General features: G+C 43.5%; 1 protein-coding gene and 1 pseudogene across 2 annotated transcripts; both read right to left on the bottom strand.

Moving 5' to 3' along the window:
• Positions 1 to 260: 260 nt before the first annotated feature.
• On the bottom strand, positions 261 to 16,009 carry LOC101008628 (annotated as a pseudogene).
• SNX12 (sorting nexin 12) lies at positions 14,867 to 24,691 on the bottom strand. 2 transcript variants are annotated; one of them, XM_003917850.4, is made up of 4 exons: positions 24,290 to 24,691; positions 18,502 to 18,597; positions 17,462 to 17,586; positions 14,867 to 16,739 (listed from the first exon to the last, which is right to left on the bottom strand). In XM_003917850.4, the coding sequence occupies exons 1-4, from the start codon at positions 24,452 to 24,454 to the stop codon at positions 16,637 to 16,639; spliced, it is 489 nt and encodes a 162-aa protein (XP_003917899.1). In that variant the 5' UTR covers positions 24,455 to 24,691; the 3' UTR covers positions 14,867 to 16,636. The 2 variants fall into 2 exon arrangements, with proteins under 2 accessions (XP_003917899.1, XP_031516370.1); XM_031660510.1 differs by lacking the exon at positions 17,462 to 17,586 and having other exon boundaries at positions 24,290 to 24,589.
• Positions 24,692 to 24,970: the final 279 nt, after the last annotated feature.

Below are 24,970 nucleotides of genomic sequence, written 5' to 3'. Positions count from 1 at the left end.
TATGGGGCTGGGTGAGGTGGCTCACACCTGTAATTCCAGTACTTTGGAAGGCCGAGGTGTGCTGATCACCTAGGTCAGGAGTTCAAGACCAACCTGGCCAACACGGCGAAAACCCGTCTCTACTAAAAAATACAAAAATTAGCTGGGCGTAGTGGCGGGCATCTGTAATCCCAGCTACTCAGGAGGCTGAGGCAGGAGAATCGCTTGAACTCGGGAGGCGGAGGTTGCAGTGAGCCAAGGTTGTAGTGAGCCAAGATTACACCACTGCACTCCAGCCTGGGCAATGGATCCGTCTCAAAAAAAGAAGAAAAAAAAAAAACCCAAAGACGGATCAAATGCATCAAAAAATGTTGAATGTGGGCTCACAGGAGCTGTATGCTGTTTAATCAAATGCCATTTGGGGGCTAAATCTGAGCCAGCAGGAAAAGGGCATTTCTCCAGCATTAATTCAGAAAGAGATTTTTCTTTAATTGGAAAAGAGAGGCTTTGACTGCTTGTTATAAGTTCTCATGGGAAAACACAAGCCCACAGTATCCTGCAGCCTGTCTCAGAGAGCGACTTCCCTACGGTTCTTCTGGTTCTTCTGGAAACACTGTCCGTGTCCTATACAGAGCTTAGCACCTCTCTTTCCTTTGAAGTCCACTTTGAGTTCTACCAAGCTTTTTATCAGTATCCAATGAATCCTGGGTCATTGTAACAGAAATGTTTCTCTTACCACCCCATGGAGCATGTCAAAAGTAGGAATCTCTTCGTGCAAGTCTTGTTCCTGGGGTAACACAAAAATCATTATCCTTTTTGATACTTATTTCAACAATTTGAGGGATTTCAGTGGCACAATGTTGGTTTCTCCTCGAAGAATTCTTTGAAGGGCCTGGCGTGCCAGGTGTAAGGCAACATTTTCTCTTAAGGGACTACTTTGTTGCTGAGCAGCTGAGTCTCCTATATTGATGCTTTTTGTTTTTGACAAATATCTGTCAGAGTTGATATCCACATTTTCACTATGGCTTACTCCCTCACGACTGAAGACATTCTGTTACCTGTATTTGAAGTTATTCCACGTTTCTCCCACTTTATCCACTGATTATAAAAATCATTCAGGGTGTGTGGGGCAGCCTCATTCAAGGCATCTGCAGCAAGGCAGGATGGGCAGAGGCCGCAGTCACTGACAGGTTAAGTCCACCTGCCTTCTGGTGCCACCTGTCCCCTCCGACTGCCCAGAAAATGCAGCCTGGCTTCCTCCTGACAGAGCTCAGGGACCCCAGCTCCACTGCTTGCTCCCGCCAGGCCCCCATCCATTCCCCAGCCACCTCCCCTTCTTCACCCATTTTCCCTCCCCCTACAACCCCCCACTCCCAAGTCCACAAGTTTGGTTTTTCTGTTTTTGTTGTTGTTTGAGACAAGGTGTTGCTCTGTTGCCTAGGCTGAAGTGCACTCAGCCTCAACCTCCTGGGCTCAAACGATCCTCCTACATCAGCCACTTGAGTAGCAGGGACCACAGGCACATGCTGCCACACCCAGCTAATCTTTTTATTTTTTGTAGAGATGAGGTCTCTCACTATGTTGCCCAGGCTGAAGTCCACCATTTTTAATGAAATACTGGAACACTTATTGTGGTGTAATTTGCTCATCAAACATTTCCTGAGCACTTACTATATGTCAGGCACTGCAAATATAGAGATGAAACAAAAATGTCCCTACACTCAAAAAAGTTTACAGGCCAGGCGCAGTGGCTCAGGCCAGTAATCCCAGCACTTTGGGAGGCCAAAAAGCAGGAGAATCACTTGAGACTGACCAGGAGTTCAAGACCAGCCTGGGCAGCACAGTGAGACCTCGTCTCTCCAAAAAAAAAAAAAAAAGAAAAGAAAAAAAAATGTTAATAGCTGCAGTGAGGTTGAGGCTGCAATAAGGCATGGTTGCGCCACTGCACTCCAGCCTGGATGACAGCAAGACCCTGTCTCAAAAAAAAACAAAAGTTGACAGATGAGAAAGAAAGAGAAGTAAACACAGGATTACAAAATAATGTAAAACATAAAAGAAGCCTCAATAAAAGGAGAGACATATCATTAATGAAAACTTTAATAAATAGAGGGATATATTATGTTGGGAAAATTTAATAATGTAAAGATATCCACTCTCCCCAAATTAAGCTGAAATTTCAACATAATCTCAACTAAAATCTCAACAAGATTTTTTTGGAGAATATTTTGGCTGATTCTAAAAATCCTTGTAGAAGGAAAAGTGAACTAGTTAGGCAAGAAATGTCTGAAAACAAGAGGGAAGACTTTATCAGGTATCAAAATTATGATAAAGCTATAGCAGTAATATAAAAAGTGTAATTTTGGCGTAAGAACAAACATCAGTGAAACAAAATAGATGGTCCAGAAACAGATTTGTGTGTATAAGGGAATTGGGTATATAATAAAGGTGGCATTTCAAGTCGTTGGAGAAAGTAAACAGTATTGTGATGATTACCTATTAGGTTGGTGCAAAATAAATTTGCCATTTTTAATGGCAAAAACTGTAATAACTTTGCACCAACCCAATATTTGAAAAAAAATTAAGTTACAGCAATATCTCATACCATTCACAAAAGTAACTTCTAAACAGTTTAAAGAATTAAAACCAGCCAGTCGTAGTGGTTCATACTTGTAATCCTAGGACTTCGGGAGGCTGAGGTGAGAGGATCACTAGAGCCCAGGAGTTCAAGACCAGTCTGGACAACATGGCAAAACCCCATCTCTTCAAAAAATAAAAAAAATTAGCCGGGCGTGGTGGCCTGCGCCTGTAGTCCCAGCTACTTACGAGGTTGAGGTGGGCGGATCACCTGGGCCCAGGAGGTCAAGGCTGTGGTGAGCCATGATCATGCCACTGCACTCTAGCCTGGACAACAAAGTGAGATTCTGTCTCAATAAATAAATAAATAAATAAATAAATAAATAAATAAATAAATAATAGTAAATAGGCCAGGCGTGGCGGCTCACACCTATAATTGCAACACTTTGGGAGGCCAAGGCGAGCGGATCACCTGAGGTCAGGAGTTCGAAACCAGCCTGGCCAACATGGTGAAACCCTGTCTCTACTAAAAATACAAAAATTAGCTGGACGTGGTGGCGGCACCTGTAATCCCAGCTGCTCGGGAAGCCGAAGCAGGAGAATCACTTGAACCTGGGAGTGGGAGGTTGCAGTGAGCCAAGATCACGCCACTACACTCCAGCCTGGGTGACAGAGCGACACTGCGTCTCAAAAAACAAAATAAATAAATAAATAATAGTAATAATAAATAGGCCAGGCGCGGTGGCTCATGCCTGTAATTGCAGCATTTTGGGAGGCCGAGGCAGGCGGATCACCTGTGGTCAGGAGTTCGAGACCAGCCTGGCCAACATGGTGAAACTCCATCTCTACTGAAAATACAAAAATTAGCTGGGCATGGTACCACAGGCCTGTAATCCCAGCTACTCGGGAAGCTGAGGCGGGAGAATCACTTGAACTGGGAGGCAGAGGTTGCGGTGAGCCGAGATCACGCCACTGCACTCCAGCCTGGGCGACAGAGTGAGACTCCGTCTCAAAAATAATAATAATAATAAATAAAAATAAATAAAAGAAGCCAGTCTCAAAAGCTTATATACTGTATGATTACATGACAGGTTTGAAAAGGCAAAACTATAGTGACAGAAAACAGGCAGTGATTACTGGGAAGTAGAGGGGAGGAGTAGGCTATAAAGGAGAACTGGGAATTTTTTGAGGTGATGAAACTATTCTATATCTTCACTGTATTGGTTGTTACATGACTTTTTTTTTTTTTTTTTTTTTGAGACGGAGTTTCACTCTTGCTGCCCAGGCTGGAGTGAAATGGCGCGATCTCGGCTCACCACAACCTCCGCCTCCCGGGTTCAAGCGATTCTCCTGCCTCAGCCTCCCGAGTAGCTGGGATTACAGGCATGCACTACCACGCCCGGCTAATTTTGTATTTTCAGTAGAGACGGGGTTTCTCCATGTTGGTCAGGCTGCTCTCCAACTCCCGACCTTAGGTGATCCACCTGCCTCGGCCTCCCGAAGTGCTGGGATTACAGGCATGAGCCACCATGCCCGGCCAGTTGTTTCTTTATGCATTTGTCAGCACCTGCAGAAACATACACTCAAGATGAATTTTACTATATGTAAGTTTACCTTAATTAAGAAATGAAAAAGTGTATAATCCCAGCACACATCCATGCATCTATGCGTGCATGAACATACACACACATTTAGAAATGTATGAGAACGAACACACAAGGACATTTTCAGAGGTGATGGACATGTTCATTATCTCGATTGTGGTAATAGTTTCATGGGTGTGTACATATGTCCAAATTCATCAAATTATATACTTTGAGGATGTGCAGTTTAGTGTACATCAATTATACCTCAATAAAGCTGTAAGAAAAAGGGGGGAAGAAACACATGAGAAGAAAATATAAATGAACATGCTTAAAACCTTGGAGCAAGAACACTTAAGACTAAAAAAGCAAAAGCTGGGCCAGGTGCAGTGGTTCACGCCTATAATCCCAGCACTTTGGGGGCCAAGGCGGGCAGATCACTTGAAGTCAGGAGTTAGAGACCACCCTGGGCAACATAGTGAGACCCCATCTCTACAAAAATAAATTTTTTTTTAATTAGCCAGGTATAGTGGCATGTGCCTATGGTCCCAGCTACTGGGGAAGCTGAGGTGGGAGGATTGCTTGAGCCCAGGAGTTCAAGGTTACAGTGAGCTATGATTGCACCACTATACTACAACCTGGGCAACAGAATGAGACTTGTCTCTATGAAAAAACAACAAAAAAGTAAAAGCCATAAAGAAAAGGAATAATGTATCTGACTACATCAAAATTTAAAGTTAATAAACATGAAAAAATACTTAAATTCACTAATAATCAGAAAACTGTGAATAAAGAGGAGATATTTTTTGCCTGACAGACTAACAAAAGTTTAAGAGATTGATATCAAGTGTTGGCAGGAGTGTAGGGAAATAGGTACTCTCATATACCATCTTAGTTTTCATTTTTTTGAATATCATTTCTGGCACAAAAAAAGGACTCATATACCATTGTTAGAAGTATTTGGCCTTTTTGAAGAGCAATTTTGCAGTAATAAAATGTAAAATGTACATACCCTTTGATCCAGTAACCCAGTAATTCTACTCTTCAGTACCTACCTTAGAGAAACATTGTCCATAAAAAAGAGTTAATGGCAAACAACCACCCCAAACTGGAATCCACTTCAATCAGTGCTTCTCAAACTATCTGTGGTAACCAGGTGCAGTGGTTCACTCCTGTAATCCCAGCACTTTGGGAGGCCAAGGTGGGAGGACTGCTTGGGGCCAGGAATTCGAAACCAGCCTGGGCAACACAGCAACATCCCATCTTCAGTAAAAAACTAAAACGAAAACCATGTGTGGCAAAAGATCAGGGATTTGGGTTTTTTTGTTTGTTTGTTTTTTGTTTGAGACAGGATCTTGCTCTTTTTCCCAGGCTGGAGTGCAGTGGTATGATGATAGCTCACTGCAGCCTTGACCTCCCAGGCTCAAATAATCCTCCTGCCTCAGCTTCCTGAGTAGCTAGGACTACAGGCACATGCCACCATGCCCAGATAATTTTTAAAATTTTTTGTAGAGATGAGACCTCACTTGGTTGCCCAGGCTGGTCTCAAGTGATCCTCCTGCCTGGGCCTCCCAAAATGCTGGGATTACAGGCATGAGCCACCACACCTGAGCCAGTTTGGGTTTTTGTTGTTGTTGTTTTGGTAAATTTGCAATCCATCACGGACTGATATCTTTGTAAAGAAAAAACAAATTACTAGAAAAGTGATCATTCACTTAGATGTCATGGCCACATGAAATTGCTATAAAAGGTTTTAAATGCCTATCCTCGGTTCCTATACTTATCTCCTTGTGTACAGGTGATAGTTCACGACTGGCACCAGCCTATGGAATACAGTTTGAGTAGCACTGATATAAATGTCCATCAGAAGGGAAGTGAGAACTACTATATGACCCAACAATTCTACTTCTGGATATATACCCAAAAGAATTGAAGGCAGAAATGTAAACAGATATCTGTATACCTATATTCATAGTAGCATTGTTCACAATAGACAAAAGGTGGAAACAACCCAAGTGTCCTTGACAGACGAATGGACACACAAAACGTGGTATGTATGTATGTATATACACACACTTTGGAATATTACTCAACCTATAACATGAATGAACCTTGAACACATTATGCTAAGTGAAACAAGCCAGTCATGGCCTGGCACAGTGGCTCCTGCCTGTAATCCCAGAATTTTGGGAGGTCAAGGCAGGCAGATCATTTGTGTTCAGCCTGGTCAACAGGTTGAAACTCCATCTCTACTAAAAATACAAAAATCAGCCAGGTGTGGTGGAGCGTGCCTATAGTCCCAGCTACTCTGGAGGCTGAGGTGGGAGAATTGCTCGAACCCAGGAGGCGGAGGCTGCAGTGAGTAGAAATCACACCACTGCACTCCAGCATGGGCAACAGAGTGAGACTCCGTCTCAAAAAAAAAGAAATAAGCCGGTCACGAAAATACAAATACCATATGGTTCCACTTATATAAGGTTACCTATAATAGTCAAATTCATAGAAACAGAAAATAGAAAGGTGGTTGCTAGGGCTGGGGGAGGGGACAATGGAGAGTTATTGTTTTGAGTTTCAGTTTGGAAGATGAAAAAAGTCTGGAGATGGATGGTGGTAATGGTTATATAACAATGTAAATGTACTTAATGCCACTGAAATGTTTCCTTAAAAATGGTTAAAATGGTAAATTTTGTTACATATACATTTACAATAATATATGTGTGATATACTCAACCAAAACATCCCAACAGATCAAATGTAAAGGCAGATATGAGACTCCAGATGTCTGGAGTATTATTATTATTAAGCCAGACATTAATGGGACTTGCTAAAAAAAAAAACAAAACAAAACAAAACAATTTTACTCTTCTCAATAATATTTCTTGCTTTGGAAAAGTTATTTGGCTTTTTTTTTTTTCTTTTTTGAGACAGAGTCTCGCTCTTGTCATCCAGGCTGGAGTGCAATGGTGCAACCTCTGAAACCTCCGCCTCCCGGGTTCAAGCGATTCTCCCACCTCAGCCTCCCGAGTAGCTGGGATTACAGGTGTGTGCCACCACACCCAGCTAATTTTTGTATTTTTAGTAGAGATAGGGTTTCACCATGTTGGCCAGGCTGTTCTCGAACTCCTGACCTCAGGTGATCCGCCTGTCTCAGCCTCCCAAAGTGCTGGGATTACAGGTGTAATCCCAGTTTTAATTTCTGGGATTAAAACCGCCACACCCGGCCAGTTTTAATTTCATTGAATAGAGAGAGCCATAAACCTACATAAACAAATTCTGTTAGGAATGTCAAGGGGTCCTGCAATCAAAAAGTTTGCGAACCACTGCACTAGAGAAACTGTCATGTTCAGGAATGTTCATAGGAGTACCACTTGCAAAAGCAAAATATTGAAGAACAGAAAACCAAACACCGCATGTTCTCACTCATAGGTGGGAACTGAACAATGAGATCACTTGGACTCAGGAAGGGGAACATCACACACCGGGGCCTATCATGGGGAGCGGGGAGGGGGGAGGGATTGCATTGGGAGTTATACCTGATGTAAATGACGAGTTGATGGGTGCAGCACACCAACATGGCACAAGTATACATATGTAACAAACCTGCACGTTATGCACATGTACCCTACAACTTAAAGTATAATAACAATAAATAAATTTAAAAATAAAAAATAAAAAAAAAGAAAAAATCTAGTAGTCTATCAATAAGGAAATTGTTAAATAAACTGTTTTATAGCCATACTATGGCATAATACATCACTTTTTTAAAAAAGAAGTAAATCTGCCCGGGTGCAGTGGTGGTTCACACCTGTAATCCCAGCACTTTGGGAGGCCAAGGCGGTTGGATCACTTGAGGTCAGGAATTTGAGACCAGCCTGGCAAACATGGTGAAACCCTATCTCTACTAAAAAATAAAATAATATAAAATAAAATAAAAGGTAAACCTATATGTACCAAAATAAAAATGTTTCCAAAACACTGAATGAAAAAACTTGTGGGGTATGTAGAGTAGGGTATAATTTTTGTCAAAATAAAAATACAACACAATGTAGTTTCTATGATAACTAGAAAAAAAGACCTGGAAGGCTGCCAGGATACACACCAAACTGTTAATAGCAGTTACTCTGGGGAAGAGGGAAAGAGGACAAGGATTGTGGGTAATGGCCAAAGTGTTAGCCCCATATATGTATAGTGTTTTGATTTTTTTTTTTTTTTTTTACAAGGAGAATGTACTGGTGTAATTAATTAGAAAAATAAATAAAAGCAACAAGGTCAAACCCACTGACATTGAGGAAGGGGACTTTCTGAGTACAGGCTGTAAGGGCTAATCTACTTACTGCAGTGGTCTTAGAGCTGATGAGTCTAGGAAGGAGCCACAAGGGGTGAAATCAGGCAACAGAGGCGGCGGCTGGCTGAAATGGTGGAGGCCACCTAGACGGCGGAACTTTCTGGGTCACACCACACTTCCTGCTCCCTTCCTGAGACTTAATACAAAAAAGGCCTTCACAGCCGCAGAGTGCAGCCTCTCCCTCTTCCGCCGCGAATCGGGTCACAATGCTCGCAATGAAGAACTTCATCCTGAGGCCCGCAAAGTATTGTCCCATTCCCTGGTCCCTGATCCCCACTCCCCAGGCCCATGACTTCAATGGCCCCATCCCAGGAAGAGCTCCGGGCTGGCGTTTGTGGAACGAAACCGACAGCCTAAGGCAGGACCTTCCTAAGGGCTGGACAAGCGGACTACGGCTTCATTCACCGCGGCACAACCAGAGACATTCTGAGACGCCAGAAGTGTGACCGTGACCGGGGTAGAGGATACCTAGGTTGCAGGAAAGCGCAGTTACCAACTCGGGCCTCTGGAGCTCCGAGGAAACCGGCTGACAGCTCCAGGGGCGCGGGCAGGCCTCACTTTCGAAAGCAGCGCCACGGCGTTTCTATTGGTCTTCCATTCCAGCCAACCAGCAGGTTTCCCTGTGTTCTACCCCTCAACTAAGAGGCCAATCAGAAGAGGGTATGTGCTTCCCATTGCCTACGACCAATTAAGGCTTATTTCTGACTAACACGTGGACAGCCAACCGGAAGGCCTGGTAATCCGACCTCTTCTTATGGTCACCATCACGGTCTTGGTCCCCATCCTTGTTCCATCCCTGCATGGAATCAAAGGTATGGATCTGGGAGAAATAACTAGACGGGGGTCCAAGCTGGACGGATGGTGGCTCAAGAGACCAAGTTATATTTCCCCGAGTATCAAAGCAGGTTGGCCATGAGATCAGAAGAGCATGTAGTTGAGCTGTCAGTACTGCTCCGGGCTTGACCTAAAGTAATGACAATCTGAAAAAGGTACTGGTTGTGAGAGCGCCTCAGATAATGTTGCTTTGTCACTAGACTAATCGCTTCATCTTCCCCCAGAGTCAGATGGGAAGAAACTTACACTCAGGGCCTTTAATTAAGTGTGATGGTTTATTTATGGTGAAGAGTGGTCAGTATCCTCAATTAGCAACAATAGATACTGCCTCTAGAACGACCAAAAGTAAATGTGTGGGGAAACTAAAACCTGACAGTGGTATCATTACAATTAAACATACCAGAAAACGCAAATTAAAACCATGAAATACGATTTTCACCAAATAGTTTGGATAATTATCAATTGTTTAAACTTTTACCACTTTTGCAAGTAAACTTTTTGTGAACAGAATTTCCCCACTTTGGGTGGGGAAACATTCTCATTTGCTGTCACTGGAAGCCTAAACTGCATTCTTTAAGAAAACAATTTCGCTTTAGCTATCAAAATGTAAAATGAGGCCAGGCACAGTGGCTCATGCCTGTAATACCAACACTTTGGGAGGCTGAGGCAGGAGAATTGTTTGAAGCCAGGAGTTCGAGACCAACTTGGGCAACAAAGTGAGACCACCCCCTCCCCCATCTCTACACACACGCACACACACACACACACACACACACAGTAACAGGCACACACTTTTTGACCCAGCAATTCCTTCTCTCAAAATCTATCCTACAGAAATATTTATACGCTGGAGCAAGGTTATATGTAGCATTATTTATAATAGTGAATGATTGGAGACAAATTTGCATCAATAGGTGAATCATTAAATTGTGATACAACCATACCACGAAATATTATGCAGTCATTTTTTAAATGAGGTAAATTTCCAGGTATTAATGCAAGAGGAAGTCCAGAATACAATGCAAAGTGAAAAAAAGTTGCAAAACGGTACATGTAATATCCCATTTTGTTTAAAAAAACCTATATACAAATGTGTGGGTATTCATATATGTATATATGTGTATATTAATATATAAACACACACAGAACAACATCTGGGAAGACACGCACCAAATTAAGTTATTCTTGGAGAATGGGAGTGGTGAGAGGGACTAAGGAAAAATCTTTCACTTTTTACTTTACACATTTATGTTTTGCTTGAATTTTATTGACTGACTTTAATAATTTTTGAATTTTTATCACCACAATGAAACATTTTAACAAAATAGGCACTTTTGTAATCAGATCAATAGAGTTATAATGTATGTGTTTTAAATAAAAATAGCTCCATGGGGGCTGGGTGCTGTGGCTCACACCTGTAATCAATCACAGCACTTTGGGAGGTCGAGGTGGGAAGATCACAAGGTCAGGAATTCGAGACCAGCCTGGCCAATATGGTGAAACTCCGTCTGTACTAAAAATACAAAAATTAGCCGGGTGTGGTGGTGTGCCCCTGTAGTCCCAGCTACTCTGGAGGCTGAGGCAGGAGAATCGCTTGAACCTGGGAGGCAGAGGTTGCAGTGAGCCGAGATCATATCACTGCACTCTGGCCTGGGCGACAAAGCAAGACTCTGTCTCAAAATAATAAATAAATAAATAAATAAATAACTCCATGGGGTGACTACTTCATTTTAAAATTTCAGCTAGAAGACCTAGGATACAATTAGGACAACCGTAAACCAAATCAACTCTGAGTTTCAATGGGGTTATACTCATGACTTGATATAACAGGATGTGGGCAAACAAAATCTAATCAGGATAATCGTTCATTTCTGGAAGAGAAAACTAACTACACTACAACAAACTCCATCATATGCAGGAAAAATTGTGCTTTCACTTTTTTGGTGGCATCACCTCCAATGTTTACTCAACTCCTTGGCAAGGGTGGGAAATCATAAAAAGCTAGAGATTTAAGATACCTCAGAAATCATTTAGTCAAAATCCCTCATTTAGTCGAAATCCCTCATTGTATAGTTCAGAAAACAGGCCTAAAATGGTGAAGCAATTCAACTAAGGTCCTACAGCTAGCTATATAGCCAATTTTAGAAGTCAGGTTTCTATTCCAGGCCTGGTACTCTGTTTCTTTTCAGATCTTCCTGAGTCTTCAGTATGATGAAAGTATGAAGTATTTTTAAATTTTATGATTAGACATCCCTATATTTAAATGTTACAACCAAAATGCATAACAAAATTAAAATGTATATGCCTCCATTAGTACAGATGATGAAAAGTTCACTGTATCTAGACAAAAAATATTATTGGTATAACATTCTCTTGAAAAGTAATACATAAATCAGGCCAGGTGCAGTGGCTTACGCCTGTAATCCCAACACTTTGGGAGGTCGAGATGGGCAGATCACTTGAACTCAGGAGTTTGAAACCAGCCTGGTCAACGTGGTGAAACCTCCGTCTCTAACAAAAATACAAAAATTAGCCGGGTATGATGGCGCCACGCCTGTAGTCCCAGCTACTCGGGAAGCTAAGGCAGGAGGATCGCTTGAACCTGAACCTGGGAGGCAGAGATTGCAGTGAGCTGAGATCACGCCACTGCACTCCAGCCTGGGCAACAGTGTGAGACTCCACCTCAAAAAAAAAAAAAAAAAAAAATCTAACTGTATTTTACTGTTTACCTAAGAACTACTGTTTTATCCCAATTTCTAACTGTTCTTCAACTGGCACTGCCTCTTAACCCTTTATCTTCAGTTTCTTTATAAAGTAGTTGATGACCTATATAAAAACACCACCATAGGAAACACCTATTTAAAGGAAGCCTGCAGTGATTTGAAGAATTCTTTTTTGATCTTGACAATTATCCCTGGTTTATCTGTTTTATAAGGAACGAGTTCTCTGTTTTTAAATGCATAGACAGAGAGACAGGGTATGGAGAGAAGAAATAAAATAGGCAACAACTGGTTTTTGTACAAACAAGGTAAAAAAAGAAGATAAGAATGAGGGGTGGTGGGTGGTCAGGAAGGGAGTGGCAGAGAACCACATGCTAAATTAGTCACCAAGACTTTATATTTCAAAAGTAAACTCAAATACTAAGATATATAAATGGAATAACAACTACCTAACCTTCAGGCTGTAATTAAAGTGTTGTCCAATTTAAGACTCTACAACCTGAGGACATGTGAGGGCCTTGGAGAGATTTCAGAATAAAAAAAAAGATAAAAGAGTTAAAAATGAGCCAAGTAAGGAAAAATTAGAACTTATTATATCTAAGAAGAGAATACTAAGGGTGACTCAACAGTTTTCAAGGATATGAAGAAATATCCATTTCAGTGAGCAGCTGTTCTACATTTCCACAGAAGAAAGTAATTTTACTTAAATTATTACAGCATATATTTCAACATATAAGTAGGAATATCTTCAACATAAAAGTATCTCATGTAGGATAACTATCAAACAACTCCAAAGAAGCCTGAATGTTATCCACCTCTCCCACCTTTACTGGCTTAATTCCTTGTCTCAAAGAATGGGTCAAAGGGTAGATAAGGCATCTTTGGAATGTGAAGATTTAGACTTCTTTTGGGTCTAGCTATATTTAAAATTTTTTGTTAGCCTCTGTCCCCCAGGTTCCAGCATAAGGTTAAGCCCTTTCTGCACTATAGATAAAGGGGATTAATTAGCAGTAAACATGCAAATACCTGTGTAAATTAGAATTCCTTATCAAAGAAAAGTATGCTTCTCCTCAGTGTTAATGGGTAACAGGGTTTGGATTTAGGGTTCTTGCCCAGCCCAGTTCATGTGCCAAAATGGCCAATCTGACATCCAAGAGAGATTTACCTGGCCTGATATTTTAAAAAAAGAAAAAGACTGGACAACTAACCAGATGTCCCTGAATCTCTTACTTTGTCTCTAGCATTTTCCTGTCTTGTATAGACCTCTCTTCATTTTGTTTTGAGGCTGGAGTGCAGTGGTACAATCATGGCTCACTCCTCAACCTCCTGGGCTCAAGCAATCCTCCGGCTTCAGCTTCCCAAGTAGCTGGGACTACAGGCATGTGCCACCATACCTGGCCAGATTTTTAATTTTTTTTTTTTTTTTTTTTTTTGGTAGAGATGAGATCTCACTCAGTTGCCCAGGCTCGTCTCCAACTCCTGGACTCAAGCAATCCTCCCAAAGTGCTGGTATTACAGGCATAGGCCACCACACCCAGCTAAACATCTCTTCAACTGAACTCTTAAGGTCTACGAAAAAAGAGAATGTAATATCATATTTTACTTGTACCACAACCACTCCACCCTATCCCCAGCCCTGCTGTTAGCAGAGGACCAGACACAGAAGACTATTAGCACTTGTTAAATGAGTTGTCATCTGTCCAAATTTTTGTTAACACTTTATTTTATAGCTGCTTTTCTATTTATTCTGCAGTTCATTCTCAACACTGCTGCCTACGAAGGTTGCATCTCTCTTTACCCTTACTTTCCTTTATTTCACAGAAATACCCATTCTTCCCTATCCCCTCAGATATTTTTAGTCATCTCATTCATGAACTACCAGAAACCTCAACTTCCTCACAGCCCCCACTCTTCTGCTTAGAACCAAATACTGCTAAGTAATGTTAATTTCCTTTTTTTTTTTTTCTTTTGAAATTTTTTGTACAGACAGTGTCTCACTCTGTTGCCCAGGCTGGTTTCAAGCTCCTGGGCTCAAGCAATCCTCCTGCCTCAGCCTCCCAAAATGCTGGGATTACAGGGATGCATAAGCCAACTACATTCAGCCTTAATTTGCTAATGTTTTAAACACATCACTTTCTATACCTTCTTTCCATGTTGAACTACATTAAAACTAGCTTTGATTTTCTAAATGACAAGACTGCTACCTCCCCTCATTCCAACCCTTGCCAAAACCCTCTCTGTGTAGGGAAACCATTTCAGAGCTCAATGGTCAGATGAATATCCACCCGCCAAAAGTCCTGAGAGTTCACCCACCTTTCTGCCTGTGTCAAACTTATTTGGGAAAAAAAAAAAAAAAAAAAAAAAAAACAGTGTCAATTGAGGTAAAAAGCCTATAGAAGAAATGTTTGTTGGTGTTGTGTGGGTGTGTCAGAGGATGAACACATTCATGTGTTTATGTACATGTATTACATATGCAGACACACACACACACACACACATATAAATATATATAATAAATATATTCTGCCCAAATTAGCACAAACCCACAAGCTTAAAAACCAAATCTGCTAAATGTGACTCAAACCACAGGTACTGAGCCTACAGCTACTTCCTGCAAGCAGATGCATTACCTCTGTGACAAAGTCAGTTGTGAGTTGCAAAAAGGATAGGTAAGTATCATTAAGATAAGTTAAGATTCTGCTTTTTAAAAAAATTTAAATGCAAAACATTACCTCAGGACACTGGCCACATTGTATGATTTCTGCATAATACCCAGCATATCCTAGACACTAAAAAATACTAAATTTACAACTTAAGCAGGAAAACAGAGGCTTGCTTCACAGTGGTTTAATATGAACAGAGTTGAATATGACATTGTCTGACAGAAGAATGAACAGTTTGCTGAATAAAAGCCCCGAGTCAGGATATATATACACAGCAGAAATGGGGCCTCAGACTCTCAGCACTTGTGCACAATGAAAGAAGAAATCGTTTTTAAAAAATGTCTATAACAGAGGATACAAATAAAAAAGGCAGCAACAACAACATTGGCGAGGTGGGAAAGGGAGCAGAGCCTCTCATTTGGGGCTGCTTAGCCCCTGGCACAGGCTCAGCAGCTGGAGAGCTGTCTCAAGGAACTTCAACATTTAGATGGGCTCCAAATCCTATGTCAAAATACAATCCTAATCCCTCTGATCAGGGTCAGTCAGAATCAGTAATCCTTTTCCCCAACACCCTGCATAGAAAACTCCAATCTTTCCATGATAAGGAGTCTAAGCAAAGAGCCCCCACCTCTCACCTGGCACCAAAGTTAACTTGCTCTCACCCCACCACTTAGGACAGACATTGGGCCCCAGCAAACAAACCACCCCCTCCCAGACAGAAACCAGGATAGTTGCCAGCCTCAAGAAGCTGCTTCAGATGTTAAGATTTAGGAAATCCATACCAAGCTGCTATCCATAGTTCAACTTCTGGAGAAAATGCTGGAGTTGCATGAGAAACAAGTGCAGGCAGTTCAATAACCCTGTGACCACGCTGGGGAGGGCAGCAAAAATTCTTGCCCCTGAGCCCCATTCAACAGCTCAAAGTGCTTAGGAGAAGTCAGAGACTGTGTGGTTGGTTTGTGTGCTTCTGCCCTGTGGCAGCACTAAATGGGATGGGAGAAAGGAGAATGGAAGGAAGACAGTGTTGATGCCCTTCCCTACCGCCGGGAAGAGCCTAGAAGATAATCCACTCCCACCCTTCAGGGAGTTACCTGGCAGTGGTGAGTTGCCCCCACCCCTCAAGCCACCAAACCTGCAAAGCTAACCCATAAAGTAGCAAGGGCTTAGGGAGGGAGAACTCCTGGCCCATACTGACTCACCAGCTGATGAGCAAAAATAGGCAGCTAGAGTGGGAGCCACAAAAGGAGAAGGGCTAGGCAATAGGAGCTCCCCTACTGCCCTATGGCTTTCTTCTGACTCTGAAGCAGCCATAATGATGGGCCCAGAAAACCCACACACCCTGCTCCATACAACAGACTGCTTGGACTCTAGGAGGATTACTGCCATGGAAAGCAACAAAGGAGAGAGAAAGCAACAAAAGAAACTGTTAAGAAAACTGGGAGCAGGCCTAGAGAAAACAAGGAAAGCTTCTGAGTCTCTACCACCTTTCCAAAAAGGAAAAAATACATGCAGTTAGGAAAGGCAGGGTTTTTCCCTGCTCAGTGTTCTTGGTTAAACCTAAGAGTAAGAAAAATCCCCTGGACTTGCAGCATCAGTATGTATCCAAGTGCCTCACCAGCACAAGCGCCCCCCTCCCCCCAGGTTAGCCTTCTGGCATGGGTAAATGCCCAAGAAATTGCCGTCCAGTCTAATCCCCCCACCCACCCACCCCAACCCTAAGCAAAGGGCATCTGCCTGTGGGTTCCCACCTCTCCTCAGAGAAGAGGATCCTAGCAGAGTGCCCACATGGTGTAGTCAGGTACCAGGGAGCACAATGCCAGACAGTCTATCAGGCCAGGAGATGGGCAGCCAACTTCAGATCAAAGACAGAGAGAGGCTTAGTGTAAAAACCAATGTCATTTCAGCAGGAAAGTAGAGGGCAGGTGGTGAGAGGGGCTCCTACTGGCGCACCTTCCCCGGGACGTAGTTCCTGTCAATTGCCTCCTCCTGCAGGAACATGTGTAGGCAGCGTTCATTCTGAGCCAGTGGGTGCCCAGCAATTCTATAAAGAAACCAGGATGGTTATCAGTAGTATTCAGAATCAGAGAGAATTAGCAGAGGGATGGGGATGTGGACAGGGGAGGAAGGGCAAGGTCAGCCCTAAGGTTCAAGCCAGTAGAGGACAGCGGTAGGGTACCACCTCAACCCTAATATTGTAGAGGGGACGGGGAATAGAGGGGCAAGACAGGGAAATCCCTAGATACAACCGACATACTGTGCTTTCTCAGGCTCTGACATACAGGATCAGAATTCTACTCAAAGGAATGGAGTTTTACTGTCCAGTCAGCCCACCACATAATTGGCACCACATCATAGTACCCATTATAAAAGGTGAGCTGGGTGCGGTGGCTCATGCCTGTAATCCCAACACTTTGGGAGGCCAAGGTGGGTGGATCGCTTAAAGTCAGGAGTTCAAGACCAGTCTGGCCAATATGGTGAAACCTCATCCCTACTAAAAATATGAAAATTAGTCGGGCATGGTGGCCTGTGCTTGTAATCCCTGCTACTCAGAGGCTGAGGCAGGAGAATCGCTTGAACCCAGGAGGCAGAGGTTGCAGTGAGCCGGGATCGCACCACTGCACTCCAGCCTAGGTGACAGAGTGAGACTCTGTCTCAAATAAATAAATAAGTAAATAAATACAAATAAAAGGTGAGGTAAACAAAACATAAAGAAAGACTACGATGGCAAAAGTAGCAAGTGGAGCCCCCAGGAACTTGGCTTACTTGTTAATAAACTGCTCGAGGCCCTGCCTCCTTTCTTCGATGAAAGACTCTTCAAAGATCCCTTCATCTCCTCGGAAAGGGAGCTGCCGCTTCAAGGCTTTCCCAGGCAGTGGTGGTACTACAATCTGAAGGCACACACAAAATTCCAGCCACATGGGAGAGAGACAGAGTGGGAATGAGATGGTAAAGTACTGTGTACCTCATTTCTTATTAGGCATAGGGTCTATCCTGTCCCACAGCCAGCAACTTGCAAGAACTAATACCATAAGAACAGTCAGGATGGCTCAGGTCAAAAATTAATCCGTTTCTCTGGGAGGACAGGTTTACCACCTCAAAAGAAGGAAATAAACTCCAAATAATCCTCACTTTCCTTAACAAGCCACTACCATTCAAGAATTTAGCTAGGATTTCCCTGACACTAGACTTTCCATTTTTAGCACCTACAGGAATTAAGTTGTACAACTTTACTAGCGACTAAGTGAAGTAATAACTTAAAAAAAAAAAAACAAAAAAAACTTGTCCTGAACTTACCACTTTCTTTCTTATTCTATTTTTTTTTTTTTTTTTTTTTTTTTGAGACAGAGTCTTGCTCTGTCACCCAGGCTGGAGTGCAAGGGCACGATCTCGGCTCACTGCAACCTCTGACTCCCAGGTTCAAGCAATTCCCATGCCTTCGCTTCCCAAGTAGCTGGGATTACAGGCATCCACTACCACGCCCGGCTAATTTTTTGTATTTTCTGTAGAGACGGGGTTTCACCATGTTGGCCAGGCTGGTCTTGAACTCCTGACCTCAGGTGATCCGCCCGCCTCTGCCTCCCAAAATGTTGGGATTACAGGCGTGAGCCACAGTGCCCAGCCAGAACTTACCACTTTCAAGTTTCAAAAGGTTATCCCCCCGATCTAAAATACTGAGATTTGATGGATAAGAATGTGTTCACCCTCTTCATTCCCTTCAAGACTTTATAGACTGTGGTTGTATGCCCCCTCAGCCTATGTAGATCTCCTCCTCCAAAGATGCCACACAGAGAACAAGGCCATACCTTGCTATCTCGCTCCAGCTCATTTTTCAGCCACTCAAAGTCACTGTAGCGCCGCCGTACGCAGGACTCCTTCAGCTTGAAGATAGGTAGGTTTGTCTACATAGAAGGAAAAATGAAAGAAGAAAGATGGAAAGTAATGTTCAGCCTGTGGTAGCCACCTGTCTGAGTAACTTGGACAGGTCCCAATGAAGAAATAGCTTCTATGGATCATGCTCCTATAACCTTTCAAATCACCACCAGGTAAAGACCAACCCTTACCACATCCAACCTTGTCACAGCTGATGATCAGAAGTCCCTTGCTGCTTAGAATTTATCCTACACGTAGACTTGCAGTAGTATGTAAATATGTACGTATAAGAGTTTTGACCGGGCTTGGTGGCTCATGCCTATAATCCCAGCACTTTCAGAGGCCGAGGCGGGCAGATCACTTGAGGTCAAGAGTTCAAGACCAGCCTGGCCAACATGTTGAAACCCCGTCTCTACTAAAAACACAAAAATTAGCCAGGCATGGTAGCACACACTTGTAATCTCAGCAACTTGTGAGGCTGAGGCAGAAGGATCACTTGAACCCGGGAGGCAGAGGTTGTAGTGAGCCGAGATCACACCACTGTACTCCAGCCTGGGAGACAGAGTGAGATTCTGTCTCAAAAAAAAAAAAAAAGAGTTTCATTGCATTTTATTATTTATAATAATAATAAATGTCTACGAATAGACAATAGGTTACAATGAATTATGGTATACCTGTATAGTAGAATATTAAATAACTATGAAAAGAATGTGAAGGCCAGGTGCAGTAGCTCACACCTATAATCCCAGCACTTCGGGAGGCCAAGGCAGGAGGATCACCTGAGCCCAGGAGTTTTGAGACTAGCCTGGGAAACCATAGCAAGATTCCATCTCTACAAAAAGTAAAAAAGCCAGGTGTAGTGGCAGTGCTCGCCTGTGGTCCCAGCTACTCAGAGGGATCACCTGAGCCCAGGAGGTCAAGGCTATGGTGAACTGTGATCATGCTACTGTAATCTGGCACAGAGACTCTGTCTCTCGAAATAAAAATGAAAGATCTCTATGTGCCAGTATGGAAAGATATTAAGTAGTAAAATAAAGATATAGAACAGTGTGTGTGTGTGTGTGTGTGTGTGTGTGTACACACACATAGCTTGCCTCTATTTGTGTTTTAAAAAAGGATATGTATGTATATATTTACACTGATGAATAAAGTATTTATGAAAAGATACTGGTAATGGTGATTGACTTTCGAGAGTAAGATAAGACAACTGGAATGGGTGGAATAGTCACATTTTTCATTGTAAAATTTGAATTTATCATGTGTACATACTACATTTTCCTTTAAAAAGTGAATTTAAATTCCCTGTAAAGAGAAAAACACATCCAAGGTATGCCTACCTCTGCTCTTCCTGTCCAAATCCTCTCCATTCTACCACTGCTTACTCAACTCTCACTTCATACAAAAAAATTTCCTGACAACACCAACTGGATTTATTGGTTTTCCTCCTCTCTGAACCCTTCTGACATTCATACTTTAGCATTGCCTGATATACTATTGTTTTATGCATCATGTTTGCCTTGTCTAACTAACTAATCTCATTAAGATTAGAAACTATGACTACTTCTGCATCTTCTAAAATGCAGAATATGCAAGTTACTCAATAAATGCTCAATTAATTAATAGAGACTCTATGTGTCTGTTTAATCCTCTCCTCATCTAGAAAATGCAGAAGAAATCGCCATTACAAAAGTTGGCTTACCAAAGCTTGCTCCCTGATATAAATCAGCTCATTCCTACATTTTAAACACTGAGATTCCCAAGGCTCTAGTGGCAACACGAATCCCTTGACAGACAGAAAGCCCTGATCTTCATTCCTGCCTACAAGTTCTAAATAGAAATGGCCAACCACATGTATTAATACTGACCATATTTACTGCCAGTCAATTCAGGTGAGAGGATGAATAAAATAAACTAGTTATCTCCTCTCTCCACAACTGTCTCTTGGCAGGAAAAGAGCATCTCGAAACTCTATTAGAGCTTCACACAGACCCCACACTACATCATGCTTTGTAATCCTTGACACAGGAAATTGTTTTTTCAGGATCCAGTTCTTAAATAGGCCATCAAAAGCCAAATAACTGGCCAACTTACATTAGTTAAACTCCATCCAGGATCGTCAAGGTTCAAGGAATGTCAACAGGTTGAAATGGAGTGAGATTCATATAAAGTAATATTACTAAACCATTATTTATTTAAGGGCGGGATGCAGTGGCTCACGTCTGTAATCCCAGCACTTTGGGAGGCTGAGGCGGGCGGATCACTTGAGGTCAGGAGTTCAAGACCACCCTGGCCAACATTGTGAAATCCTGTCTCTACTAAAAATACAAAAACTAGCCAGGTGCTTGTAATCCCAACTACTCAGGAAGGTGAGGCAGGAGAATCGCTTGAACCTGGGAGGCGGAGGCTGCAGTGAGCCAAGATCATACCACTGCCCTCCAGCCTGGGTGACAGAGCAAGACTCTGTCTTAAAAAAAAAAAAAATGGAATAAACAAGGCCAAGCGCGGTGGCTCACGCCTGTAATCCCAGCACTTTGGGAGGCTGAGGCAGGCGGATCACCTGAGGCCAGGAGTTCGAGACCAGCCTGGCTAACATGGTGAAACCTTGTCTCTACTAAAAATATAAAAATTAGCCAGGCATGATGGTGTGCACCTATAAACCCAGCTACTGGGGAGACTGAGGCAGGAGAATTACTTGAACCTAGGAGGCAGAGGTTGCAGTGAGCTGAGATCGTGCCACTGAACTCCAGCCTGAGTGACAGAGTGAGACTCCATCTCAAAAAAAAAAAAGAATAAATAAGTGGCCAGGCATGGTGGCTCATGCCTGTAATACCAGCACTTTAGGAGGTCAAGGCAGGAGGATCACTTGAGACCAGCCTGGACAACATAGGCTGTCTCTATAAAACCTTATCTCTACAAAAAAAATTTTTTAATAAATTCAGGTATGATGGGATATGCCTTTAGTCCCAGCTACTCAGGAGGCTAAGGTGGGAGGATCACTTGAGCCCAGAAGGTCAAGGCTACAGTGAGCCATTATTGTGCCATTGTACTCCAGCCTGGGGAATAGAACAAGACCTAGTCTCAAAGAATTAATTAACAAGCTGGGCACGGTGGCTCACACCTGTAATCCCAGCACTTTGGGAGGCTGAGGCGGATGGATCACTTGAGGTCAGGAGTTCGAGACCAGCCTGGCCAACATGGCGAAACCCTGTCTCTACTAAAACTACAAAAATTAGCCAGCCGTGGTGGTGCATGCCTGTAATCCCAGCTACTTGGGAGGCTGAGGCAGGAGAATCACTTGAACCCAGGAGGCAGAGGTTGCAGTGAGCCGAGATCACGCCACTGCACTCCAGCCTGGGCTACAAGAGCGAAACTCTATCTCAAAAAAATATATATATATTAGCCAGGTGTGGTGGCACCATGCCTGTATGCCTGTAGTCCCAGCTACTCTGGAGGCTGAGGCAGGAGAATCGCTTGAACCTGGGAGGTATAGGTTGCAGTGAGCTGAGATCATGCCACTGCACTCCAGCCTGGGTGAGAGAGCGAGACTCGATCTCGAAAAAAAAAAAAAAAAATTGTGGAAGGGACCAATTAAAAGTTTAGTGAGTAGAAAAATTTTACATGCTAAAGTTTTGCTACTAAGTGTTGTCAAGGAGACTGAAGTGTAGTAGAAAGAATATGGAGTCAGACATATTTGTGTTAAAATCCCAGCCCTGTCAGATATAGTTATGTGTACTTGGGCAAGTTACTTAAACGGCATTCCTCCTCAGTTTCCCATGTGTAAAACGAAGTTTTGTAAGGATTAAGACAAATTAAAACCTAGTTCAGTGCCTGGCACACAGCAGGCACTAGATGAACAGTCCCTGTTGTTACTAGAATACCTGGAGTAGGGCCAGGCGTGGTGGCTCATGCCTATAATCCCAGCCCTTTGGGAGGCCGAAGCAGGAGGATCACTTGAGGTCAGGAATTCAAGACCAGCCTGGCCAACATGGCAAAAGCCCGTCTCTACTAAAAATACAAAAATTAGCCAGGCATGGTGCATGTGCCTGTAATACCAGCTATTCGGGAGGCTGAGGCAGAATTGCTTGAACCCAGGAGGTGGAGGTTGCAGTGAGCCGAGATCGCACCACTGCACTGCAGCCTGGGCAACAGAACAAGACTCCATCTCTAAAAAAACAAAAGAATACCTGGAGTAAAGAGCGATTTCATTCAGAATCCCTAAGACTCTTGGCTAATGCATCGAATGTCTCCAAAACCCCACAGCAGACAGCCCTTATGCTGTACTAGTTACGCCCAAGCTCCCTCAGGTAACTAAGTTCTCCAGCAGTGACAATTTCCCGCTTTTATCATATTCTAAAGGACCTAAATTCCATTCTCCCCCAAAGACATGATTTCAAATAGTTCTTATATAGACAAGTGTTTCTCATGTTTTGCTATTCACTTTTCTTTCTTTAGTTTGGACTTTGCCAAGCTTGGAATCTGGAAATCATCATTTCTCAGTAAGATTTCAAAGCCCGAGTAGGAAACCACAATTTCTCATTCAATTCACTCCTTCAACAATGAAAGCATATACACTCTTTTAGTTCTTCAATGCTGTTTGAGCAGGATGCTGTCCACAGAGAATATTCTGGCCTTTTAGTCTGAGAAGAAAACATATGGAAAACTGGAAAATGATTCTCAAACTGTTTTGCCTATAACCACTTCAAGTGGGCAAAAGATCCTGTAAACCAAATACTCTATCTGGACATTCCATCCTTGCATTATGGGCTAAGCACTAGAGTAAAGTCCTCTGTCATGCATGCTGGAAGAAGCCACTCCTGGGCAGTTCTGAAATGTCATGTATTAAAGTAACTACAGACCAGGGTCAGAATCCAGAAGGGTAATCTAGGACAGAAAGGGCAAAAAGCCATTCATATAATGGCTTTTTGAGAGTCAATAAATACTGAAAGAGTGTCAATAAATACTGAAATAAACATTCTGGATACTTCAAATCTAAAGGATCAGCATAGAATGAAAGCAGTGACTGACAAGGCACCAATCCCAGGGCAAGGCCAGGTTTCAAGGCGAGACAGAATGTAGTACCTGCGAAAACTTAAGCATAAAACATTTATCTCCTTCAGATGCTGATCCGACACAAGTTAGGAAAGCGCTCGGTCTCAAGGAGACTCCCTTTCTTATTTCTGCTCCCACAAGCCCGCTGTCTGCCTTTTCTGGAATCTACCTTCCCTTTAATTCAAGGCTTTGCTTAACTCCATTATCCCAGGAAGACCTCATTAGAAAGCAGCCGTCCTTCCTGCCCTCCCTCTTCAGACTTCCCGCAACCTAGTTTAGTTATGGAGCTCAGCGATATATCGCCTTGGCTTTCCATCCCCCAGCCCTCTTCCATCCTCCCTCCCTTCCTACTGTCGCTACAGCAGTGATTCCTATCTCCTTGAATTCCTCACTCTAATCTTTTTCCATCCACCCCACCCTATCCAGCCATGCTTCACTTCCTCATGGGTAGTTTTCCTGCATCCCCGTCCGATGTCTCCCTCAGGAGTTTTCTGCATCCTCCGGTCACAACTGAATCGGCAGACCTCTCTCCAAGCCTATTATGCCCCTAACCCCCAAATGACCCCTAAGGCGTCTTCCCCGCCGTTAGTTGTCCCCGCGGTAGCCTCCCTCCCCCCTCCCGCCCGCGCCGCCCGGTCCTCCCTCAGCTGTCTCCCTCACCCCGTGACTCACCCGCATGCGAACCTCATAGGTGGTGAAGCGCGCGCGTCCCACGCCCACCGTCTGAGGATTAAAGATGTCGATCTCCAGGAAGTTACTTGGCGGCCCGTAAGCGTCGGTCAGGTCCTGCGGCTTCGAGTTAAGGCGCCGGGTGTCAGCTACTGCCGTGTCCGACATCTTTCCGAAGGAGAGCCTGGGACCGGGGAAGTGGGGTGGGGGACAGAGGCCTGAGGCAGGAGCGCGCACGGCCCCTCCCGCTTGCAAAATAACCAGCCAACCCACAGGCGGCGGCGGCGCGCACGCGCGCCCACGCACGCGCGCACGCGCACGCCGCTCGGGCCCGGGCCCTGCGCCCTGAATAGCGGCCGTGCTGCCTGCTGCGCGCCCTGTAGAGTGGAGGCCATATTCAGGCTTCCGGGTGATGTTTGTGGCCACCCAGGAACCTGCATCCCCGATACGCAGTACCCAATACCCTGCTTAGCACCACTGGCTGGCTCCGCCAATCGCGGCTCCTCAACCCAAGAAATTGTCTCATACCGTGTATCAATCAACAGTGGGTACTGCCCCGCGAGCCAGGCTCCTACAGTGATAGGTCGAAGCCCTGTGACCTGAATAAGTCCTGGTTTTCCGCGAAAATAGAAGGGTGGTCTATGGAGGGTGGGGTTCCAATAATAGTACTGAGAACCTATAACG

This window comes from Papio anubis, chromosome X, assembly GCF_008728515.1.
Source record: "Papio anubis isolate 15944 chromosome X, Panubis1.0, whole genome shotgun sequence".
NCBI classification, from domain to species: domain Eukaryota; kingdom Metazoa; phylum Chordata; class Mammalia; order Primates; family Cercopithecidae; genus Papio; species Papio anubis.
This window is presented reverse-complemented; position numbering and strand designations above follow the sequence as displayed.

What these genes read in the sequence shown, in the direction of transcription:
- SNX12 (XM_003917850.4), bottom strand. Translation starts at nt 24,454, where the DNA reads ATGTCGGACACGGCAGTAGCTGACACCCGGCGCCTTAACTCGAAGCCG. An exon ending in CCTATGAGGTTCGCATGCGG is followed by an intron (nt 18,598 to 24,289) that starts GTGAGTCACGGG and finishes CCTTCTATGTAG; the next exon opens with ACAAACCTACCTATCTTCAA. An exon ending in CTCGAGCAGTTTATTAACAA is followed by an intron (nt 16,740 to 17,461) that starts GTAAGCCAAGTT and finishes GTTTCTTTATAG; the next exon opens with AATTGCTGGGCACCCACTGG.